Below are 10,327 nucleotides of genomic sequence, written 5' to 3'. Positions count from 1 at the left end.
ACCCTGGCGTCGACGATGCTCCGACATGAATGCTGACGACTCGCTCTTTTACTCAGGCACACTCTGCACAACAGAGCTGGGGGTGACCCGGTTACTGACCGCCTTTGGCTTGAAATGGAAGTTTCAGACAGCGAGCTTATGCGATGTCGAGGCATACCGACATTCCTATCTCAAAGGGCACACCTTCCAAATCTCAAGAAAGAAGTGTTAGCCAATGAAACCACAGAAATCTGAGACCAGGATAATCGTTTCTCAAAGGGCACACTTGAAGAAACGCTGATCTACCGGCTCTTCAGATTCTGGGTTGTTGGCAAATTATTTATTCGCTTGGTGTTTGTAAGCAACCATACCAAAATTTATCGGACCGGATGACCTTATCGGACCTGTACCAAAACTAGGGTACGCTATTTGAAAACCCTCAAAACCAATTTATTAGTTTATGGATTAGATATTGTGGCCCACACACTAAACACTATTATTTTGCAGAAGGCGGGGAGGAAGACGGCGAGGGGCGATGACGGCGTCGGCACGTGTGACAGGAGGGTGGCGACGACGGCATGCAGCAGGAGGGTGGCGGCGGCGACAAGAATGGCGGCAGCAAGGACAGGAAGGAGCTCAAAGACTGAAGAAGCGAAGGGGATATCAGCAGCGGGCGAAGCGTCAAGGGCTGTGATGTCTTACCCGGCAGGGCGGGCGGCAGGCTGCCCGTTGGGTGCGTGCCTTCATGTGGCACTTCGAAGGGCGGACTCCGGTGGTTTCGTCAGGCCACCTAGCTACCGCTGGTCGTGTCGATGAGAGCTAGATGCTAATAGTAGTTGTGTGTGGCTAGCGAGCGTTAAATAATGTAAAGTATATCCGAGTAATTGACGTAAATTATCAACGTCTATTTAAAAACGGGTACAATAATAAGAATGTGCAGTGTAGAAGCTACAACTGTAGCTACTGCATCTCGCCATCACAGAGGCTCTTAATCATGTCGCCATTTAAGCGCTTTCACGACATTGCTACGGTATAAATACAACAAAATTTAGAAGCGCTTATGGAGTCAATTGTACTGAAATGATTACGCCGGTCGGATAAAATGAAAATATGCGTGTGATACGCCGACATCATAATATTTGTAAAGGGATACACATATTTTCCGTGCCCATCGGACCTAATACGTCCGATGTGGAGTTTAGATGACCAACCTAACCCTCGACAGATTGATTGGCCAAGACTGACACATTATTTGGATATGATTGGCTATCCAAAGCAAATAAATATATGATTGGCCATTAAAACTGATAATAAGCCTTAGTGAGGTCCGATAATAATAAGCCTTAGTGAGGTCCGATAAGTGATGATATTCATCCATATACAGCTACAATCACAAATCTTGATGTTAAAAAGTGGTCTCGTTAGTGAAAACAAGACAAATCTGGATGTCAGTTACTAATATGCGGTTAGCTACGAGACTTGCTTCATGTGAGTGGAGGTACTGTAGCTGCCTTTTCAGCACCACCAAAAACGTGGTGCTATAAATGTGAGCATCGTGAATGTGTTTTCGTACAGTACTTGTACAATTCGGAACTTGAATATCTGGAGATAAACTAACTATTAAAGTACGAGAGAAACTACTACTTGACGCCTGCAGATGTTGTGCTACATGCAGTAGGTGAACCTACTGAGTCTAATGCTGTCGATACAGGTAGTATATGGTAGAAGGAATTTGGTGTACCGGTAAATTGAACTTTAATGTCTGTACCTCCTATGCTCCTGTATTTCAAATCACTGCCTCCTCAATTGTCATTTACGAAGTAGTAATCAGTGCGCCCTTTGAGAAAGGAATTTCGGTAATACATGTTATTTTGCGCGACCGCCAGCCGGATCTGAGTAACAGTGCGAATACACTTGGAAGGTCAGGCACACAGTATCAAGAGGTGTAAAATCATTGCTGCCATCGGGAAATCCCACCCCGTCACCTGGTCGCTCGTGTTTGCTTTGTACTTTGCCCTACTTCTGTAGAAATGACCCTTTACGTCTTCTTCGGTAAGCACCCTTCCAGCTGAATGGCAGGAGGGCAACACCAATCGGATCGCTTCTGCACTGACTTATCATCATGCCCCGCCCTTCGTATTCAATACTGTCCCGGTGCAATGCCTGTTGCCTCCTTCACTTTAAATTCGTCGTCTTCAGCGCACTGAACACCACAGATCAGCAGGAATATGCAGGTATTTGCTCTCATCGCGACAGGTGTCGCTGTTCTGGCGTCAATGCCGGCTGTTCAGAGTCACGGCTACATTGTCGACCCTGCCGCGCAGTGGGCCGACGGCTACCCGAACAATGGCTACGGCAGTACCGTCGACAACGAGATCTGGGGCGTCTATGATAACTCGAAGTACGGCTTCGGCGTGAACGGTACGTTGAACTTCTTCAAAGCTACGTTTCCGACAAAGGGATACAAGTCGTTGGGCGCGTTCATCGCCAAGAACCAGGAGCTCTACAGCAGCAAGACGGACCCTGATTGCGGTCTGACCGTATACAAAGATTCGGCGCGATCGAAACTACCAGCGTCGCAGCTCGAGCACACTGGATTTACCCACACGGGTCCGTGCGAAGTCTGGTGCGACGACACCAAAGTGTTGTCCGACTATGACTGCCAGACGAAATACTCAGCCATACCAGCCAAGATTCCGTACGATGAAGCCAAGTGCGCTAAAGCCAACCGCCTGACGATCTACTGGCTCGCTCTACACGGAGACCCGTGGCAAGAGTACACGGACTGTGTGTGGATAGAGGGAGGCGTAGGCAAGGGCGCACCTCCTTCACCAGTTGGCGCAGGTGCATCGACTGTCGCTGACGCCTCTAGCTCGAGTTCGACGCCGACTGTTTCCACTGCGCCGTCCTCCAACGCGTCTCCTTCGACAGGTACTACCGGCACCAGTACGCCTAGCACTTCCACGACGGACACGTCAGAGTCGAAGGAGATTGCCGGTGAGGCTTCCACGTATGTCGATGAGACCCAAACCGCAGCTACAGCTCCTCCCACGACGACATCGGACGAGACTAATCCAGCCACTGAGACTGCCACTACACCCTCTAGCGTCAAGTGTTCTCGTCGCAACTAGATGTACTGAGAAATAGTTGTCCCATCGTTCACAGAAGTCATCCAATGTGTGTCGTCTAGTAAATTCACTGCTATAAAGCTTGAGTTGTCAATGTGTCGTTGCTGTGATCGTGATCCTGAGTCCAAATTGCCGTGTTTGCCGTCACAAATTTCAGGCACAGGAATAAATGTACATAAGCAGTACGTCTAGGAAGTCGAACAGCAAGGAATGGTCTTTTATGAAAATTTGGATTTCAAACCAATTTGTTGGTTATACTTGGTCTAAAACAGTTTAGTTTCGTCTCACCCTCAACGTCTCTCCGCAAGCGACGGCGTTCACTTCTAGTGAATTGTATGTTTGTTGGCTGGAGCGCGTGCATCAAGAACAACAGTTCCAGAGCAGGAAGTACTTGCTGCTGCGTTGGCACTTATCACGTCGATGCCGAATGCCATTATCTTTCCGCCTCATGAAGAGTTTTAGATTAAATCTATGAATAGGAGTGAAAGGGGCAAAATCATTGAAAAGCACAATGGTACCTTCAATTATTAACTCTCCAAGCGAATACCACTCTGAGGGTTCAAAGGGTTACTGTGCCTCATTTAGCTGGTAGTGAAAGGGGTAATTTTAGCCTTTTTAACCCTTTTAAAAATTTAAGGCAAAATATCCTAGTTAGGGAAGTGTCACACCACAAAAATTAAACCTACTCAATCACGTTATGTCATTATCCGTCAATAACAGCTGAAATCGTTTTCAGTGGGCCAGACGATCTTCAAGCATCAATTCTGCATGCAACAGCAATGTATTCTTGACTACTTCGACATCGACGATGCCCGTGCACCCTGTCACTTATAGAATTACACTAGAAGAAAGTGTTTACACACCGATTTAAATGATAAAATTGTCCTTTCGATCAGAGTTCGGAATCAGTGAATAAAATAAATATAATTTCAAGTAAAATTACGTCATAATTTATTGGTGGCGACCCAATTTACTGCAATAACTCTTTTCCAGTGGACAACGAAGGCCCACGTGTCATTCAGCAGCTTTACTGACATTAATATGTTAAAGCGCGGCACCTTGGCACTTCAGTTAACCTCTCTACAGCATGGACTCGAGTTGACGCGACCTTTGTAGCAACACACGAAGTTGGTCGTGACTGGAAGTTTCACCAACAATGCTGAGCAACTTCACCGATGACACCTACTACGTACTTTCTGTACTTCTTCTTAAGGAGAAAGCGCCTTCTTAAGGAGTTTGAGCTGGCCTACCTGCCATTGCAGCCTAGGTGTAAGCGTGTCTACAGATGCCAGTCGTAAGAGGTCAAGTTGTAGCGACACCTGCAGAAGAAGATCTTTTCGTGACCGCCATGCTCCTAATCATTAAAAAAACGCGTTTCACGGAGGAGCTCTGGATTACAATACTTAAGGGTGGATGCTTCGCTATTAGTTTTTCAGTACCCGCACGAAAGGGTTAATATTCTCAAAGTGCCAGAAAAAGATACTTTTCAATTTGATCTGTACAAACGTTACAGAAATATTAGCAGCACATCATTAGGGGTAAGGCAAACGGTCAATTCGAGACTTTTGTTAATTTGAGGGCACATTAGTTTTAGCCAGTAGGAGGGGTATTTTGCGCTCTTTCTTGTCGTTCGTAAGAATTGGAATAAGTACGAAATCCATGCAAATTTATGCGTTGGGTGTTGTGGTTGAAAGTGCTGTTGAGGCCAGAGCTGGTAGCGGGAAGCGACTGAATCGATGGCGACAACGTTCTTACATTATAAAAGGATTTAAGGCAAGCGATTTGTTTCTGTGAGAGGGTTTAAGGCATGCGGTTTGTTTCTGCTCTCGTTGATCAAGATGGGATCTCGACTTCTTTGCAGCAGCATTGCACAACAGCTCTCTCGTCAGTTTGAATTGACAAAGCTTGGCCCAGTTAAATACTTACTTAGAGTGGAGATCATGATTTACCCTGTGCAGCAGCAGGTGATGTACTGTAACTGGGTCCGTAGCCCTAGGTGTACCCTGGTTACATGAAGTGAGGCACTTCACACTTCAGGAGTATGACACGTCATACTCCGGGATATTTGGTACAAGGTACCAAGGTCGTTCAAAGCCAGCCATTGGTTAAATGACATTGCATTTCTATAGGTAACTAATAGTTTGTATTAAACCCAAACTTAACCTACCTATAAATATACTCAGTTTACAATCTACCTTATTTAGGTCACTTCGCTCTCTTTAATTAAAGAGGGGACCTGTGAACTGCCGTTCACTGAGAGTTTGTATTTTCTCGGAGGATAACTTCCTCTAGCGCAAGGTGCTGTGTGACCCCGTCACACTTGGTAGCACTCGTAGTCAATCCACGCCACCGCGGGTAGACTACCTGAACCTCTCCGAACTTCGTTGCCATGGATAGGAACGACTTCTCCCATATGAACGACTCTCAGTTCGAGTCGGTTCGGAAGATGGCAGGCATCTTCGGGATGGAGGCCCTGCAGAGCCTGGTGGTATCAACACCGGCTGAGCAGCTCGAGCGCGTCAATGCATTCGACGCGTACGAGCAGGGCCTCATCGCGCATGTGCGGGAGAACCTGCAGGCTCCAGCGGCGGAAGCAAATCCGCCTCACCCGAAGCCAATACGGCTGCCGGTTAAGCCGTACGAAGGGAAGGAAGGCGAGAACCTTCACTTCTGGGTCCGAGAAGTAGAGCTCGCGATGGACGCGGCTCTGATCTCGACCGAGAAACTGCGTGTTGCTTTTGCACTCTCCAATCTTAGCGGCCGTGCTAAGAGTTGGGTGTACACACGGGAAGCAACATCCCCTGGATGTTTCACATCCTGGGCTCAGCTGTGCGAACAGCTCCGAGCCGCGTTCCTCCCGGCGAGCTACGAGTACCGCCAGCGTTCGCGCTTCCTCGCGTGTAAACAAGGAAGGCGCAAACTGCACGAGTATGTGCAAGAGATACGGGAGCTCACGGCGTCCCTAGTGGGAAACCCACTCAATGAACACATCAAGATGACTGTGTTCATGGACGGCCTTCGAGTGGGCCCCGCACGCACTCAGCTGTTCCGGGTGCAGGCAAGCACCCTTGAAGAGGCGATTCAAGTGGCTCTTCAAGAAGAGTACAGCCATCGCCAGGCGCGTACGCCGGCCTCAGCGTGGCCTGGGAGCTCCTTGTCGGCTCCCGGTCGAACAAGCCCCAACGGACCAGTTCCCATGGAACTCGGGTCCGCCGAACAGCGTGACATCCGCTGCTTCGGCTGTGGGAAGATGGGCCACTTCAAGCGCGACTGTCCCGCGGAAAGACTCCGCAGACGGTCCTTCCCCAAGCCCGTCCTCAAGGGTCGCTGGCAGAAGCCAGGATCCTGGGGACAGGGGAACGCAGGGAATTAGTAGGGGCGGGGCGCCCCACTGGGGAAGAACTAAGTCTTCGTGATGGGTGCGCGGGTGGCGCGTACCACGGGGACTTAGCCCCTGAGAGTCTTCGCACTCTCGAATCGGCGAAGAGCAGCGGCGGGTTGCTCGTAGTACACGGATGTGTACGGGGATACGATCATCCCTTTAGAATATTGATCGACTCTGGGGCGTCGAAGAATTTTGCACGCCGCCAGACGGTTGCTCGTAACAGCAACAAGTTGTCCGATGCTTTAAGAGAAAGCAAGGGCAACGGGACGGTGTCAGTGCGACTGGCCGACGGGAAGGTCGCCACTGTCCCCAACGTCCAAGTGGATCTGGCCGTCAAGTTTGAAGACGTTGACAGCCTTGAACAGTTCACTGTTCTCGATATGGATCCATATGATATGATCCTGAGCATGCCCTGGCTTGAGAAGCACGAGCCCTGGATCGACTGGCGAGGCAAGGCAATCGGTGCCAGCCGCCCTGCGCAGTCCGACAGAGCATTGGTGAGTCATGTTCCCACCTCTGTCAGGACCCGGGGCGCCCGCGAGGGCTGCCAGGGTACCAAAGCATCCGGCAGATGCTTGGGAGTCGCCGACGTATATGACGACTCCGAGGATGTTTTGATGGTGGCCGCGCCCCGAAGAGGCGCCGGCCAAGTGGGTAACTTAGGTCCACAGGCGGGTAACTTAGTTCCGCAGACAGCTGCAGCTGTCATGAACACTGAGAACAGCGTGCTCAGAGTGGGTAACATAGTTCCACTCACGGTCGCCCAGACCTTAGCTGAAGAGGAAGGCGTTGAACACGCTTCCTGTGTGGGTAACACAGTGCCACACGCGGTCGCCCAGACCTTAACTGAAGAGGAAGGCGTTGAACACGCTTCCTGTGTGGGTACAACAGTACCACACGAGACCACGAGTGCCTCGGATGTCGTAGCGACGACATCCCTAGACGTGGGCAGCAAAGCTCCCCGTCACAGACGCCGTCGGCAAAGACGCCGCCGCCACCTCAAGTCGGATCCGAACTTCGTTCCGATCGACGTCGCTTCAAGCGACTCGGAGTCCAGGGCCCGGGCTCCTCCGACAAGGCAGGTGGAAGAGTGTTATCACATCTTCGATGGCGAGACTGGTTTACCCGTCAAGACATCTGGTGTCCACTTGGAACCGTTGCCAGAGGTTGCAGAGATACTGCACCTCGAGGAAATGACGGCTGAGTCTTTCCTGACCAACCTCAAGGCTGGCGAAATTGCTGAGATGGTACTCATGAGACCTGAGACCACTCAGGAGGAGCTGAACTCCTCCTCTGTCTTGGACGAGAACGTCCTGGAAGACATGAACAAGCAGCGTCAGGCGCGCTTGGGTTCTGAGATTCTCAAGAACCCCAAGGATCCTGTGTATCCTTGTGTGACGGAGTATGCGGACGTGGTGAACATACACCCACCGACCCAACTCCCACCGGATCGAGGTGTACGGCACGAGATTGATCTCGTGCCCGGCACAAAGTATTGTGTCACGAGGCAATGGCCTCTCCCGCGCGAACAGTGCGAGGTCATTGATGCCTTCTTCGCCGCGAAAGCGAAGGCAGGCATGGTGCGGGAGTCGAAATCCCCGCACTCGACGCCGCTTTCTGCGTTCGTAAGCCGAACGGAAAGTGGCGTCTGGTTCACGCTTATAACAAGCTGAACAACGCAACGGTGCCGGCCCAAACACCAATCCCACGAAAGGATGTGTTGTTGAACAACATGGCCGGGAGCGTACTGTACAGTGCGCTGGATTTGGTAGACGGATACTACCAAATCCTGATGCGAGAAAGCGACATCCCGCTCACCGTGGAAAGCACTCCAAGCGGCATGCTTTGGGAGTGGCTCGTCATGCCGCAGGGCTTGTCTAACGCCCCGGCGACGTTCAATCGCCTGGTGACGCAATTGTTCCGCCCTTTGCGTACCTTCGTACAGACGTACTTCGACGACATATTCGTCCATAGCCGTGCCGAGGGAGGCAAGACGGCCATGGAGGTGCATCTAGGTCACCTCCGTCGAGTGTTGGACGTAATGCGAGAAAACAAGCTCTACGCCAACATCGACAAGTGCGTTTTCGCGTCACCAGAGATTAAAGTTCTCGGTTGCTTCGTAAGCAACGTGGGCGTTCGAGCTGACCCAGACAAGGTCAAGGCCATAGCACCATGGCCGACGCCCCGATCCCAGAAGGATCTTCGAACGTGGTTGGGCTTGGCCAACTACCTTCACAAGTACAGCGCAGGGTACGCGGGCTTCGCTAAGCCCTTGTCGAGTCTCCTTCAGAAGGACGTCGACTGGCGCTGGGAGCAAGAGCACCAGGATGCTTTTGACAGCATCAAGTCCAGTCTCCAAGAGGCCCCTGTTCTGGCCCTGCCGGACGAGACGAAGTCGTTTAGCGTCGTCTGCGATGCCTCCGATTACGCCATCGGATGTGCATTGCTGCAGGCCGACACGGCTGGACACGAACGAGTCATCTCGTTCCAGTCCAGGCAGCTCAAAGCCGCCGAGCGGAACTACCCTGTCCATGACAAGGTGCTCCTGGCAATGAAATATGCCCTTGTAAAGTTCCGTGTTCACCTTCTGGGCTCTAGGCCCTTTGTGATCTACACAGACCACGCGTCCTTGAGGACGGCGACTAACTCGCATCACCTCTCTCAAAGAATGGCGAATACAAGCCGGGCAAGCTCAACGTGCTTGCGGACGCCCTCTCTCGGCGTCCCGACTATGAGTTGGTCCACATCACGCGGGTGACAGCGGATCTATATGATCGGATACGCATGGCGTATCGGGACGATGAGGCTGTCGCGACTATCGTCAAGTTTCTTAAGGCCGGAACGAGCGCGAAGTCCGACTGGCTCTCGTCGCGACAGCGCTCACGGCTCCACCGATATAAGTTGAAGGAGGGCCTCCTCTATTACCGGGTGGAGCCCACTGATCCTCCACGGGTGGTCGTACCCAACGACGAGGATCTAAAGTTCGACATCCTCGCGGAGGCGCGTCAAACCCGCAGGGCACTCTTTGGCTCCACTACAGAGCCTGCCCGTACCGGCTGACTGTTGGAAGTCGATGAGTCTTGACTTCATCTTTGGGCTTCCCGCTGACGGACACGGCAACACCGGAATTTTGGTGTTCGTGTGTCGGCTGAGCAAGATGATACATCTTGCCCCAGTTCCCGTCACTGTTACGGGCGAACAAACCGCAAGGTTGTTCGTTGATGGCGTGTTCCGCTATCACGGTCTCCTGGAGACGATTGTCTCGGACCGAGACCCGCGGTTCACTGCTGCGTTTTGGAAAACGCTGTTTTCTTTACTGGGAACTCGTCTGCAGATGTCCACTGCGGATCATCCGCAGACAGACGGCCAGACAGAGCGCGTCAATCGAGTGCTCGAGGACACTCTGCGCAGTGTGTGCGCGGCAGCACCACGTACGTGGTCGACGCAGCTTTCAGTTGTTGAGTTTGCGCTCAACAACGCAGTGCACGCGTCCACGGGGTTCACGCCGTTCTACTTGAACGGCTTCCGCCACCCCAGAGTGCCTCTCACTCTTCGAGGAGACACTGACTCCTCTATTCTAAGTGGGGGAGAGGCTCGGAAAGCCCTTTCCTCCATGGTCTCGGATGTGAGACCAGTTTCGCTGCGGAAACAGGTGGAATCCCTTATGGACACCAAGCTGAACATTGTCAGCAGGGTCCGCGATGCCATGGCAGCGGCCCAAGATAAACAAAAGGAGTACTCAGACAAACAAGGAAGATTTGAGGTTGGGGACTTAGTGTTGCTAGACAACGAGGAACCTACCTCTTGACACTGTCAGCTCTGTCGGCAGCAACAA

General features: G+C 51.6%; 1 protein-coding gene across 1 annotated transcript; it reads left to right on the top strand.

Moving 5' to 3' along the window:
• Window positions 1-2,207: 2,207 nt before the first annotated feature.
• PITG_08895 (uncharacterized protein) lies at window positions 2,208-2,842 on the top strand (the record flags this gene model as incomplete). Its single annotated transcript, XM_002902901.1, has 2 exons — window positions 2,208-2,746; window positions 2,791-2,842. The coding sequence occupies 2 exons, from the start codon at window positions 2,208-2,210 to the stop codon at window positions 2,840-2,842; spliced, it is 591 nt and encodes a 196-aa protein (XP_002902947.1).
• Between the last annotated feature and the right edge of the window lie 7,485 nt (window positions 2,843-10,327).

Source organism: Phytophthora infestans, genomic scaffold, assembly GCF_000142945.1.
Source record: "Phytophthora infestans T30-4 supercont1.16 genomic scaffold, whole genome shotgun sequence".
Lineage (NCBI taxonomy): Eukaryota > Oomycota > Peronosporomycetes > Peronosporales > Peronosporaceae > Phytophthora > Phytophthora infestans.
The sequence above is the reverse complement of the archived record's forward strand: the minus strand, read 5'-3'. Positions and strand labels throughout refer to the sequence as shown.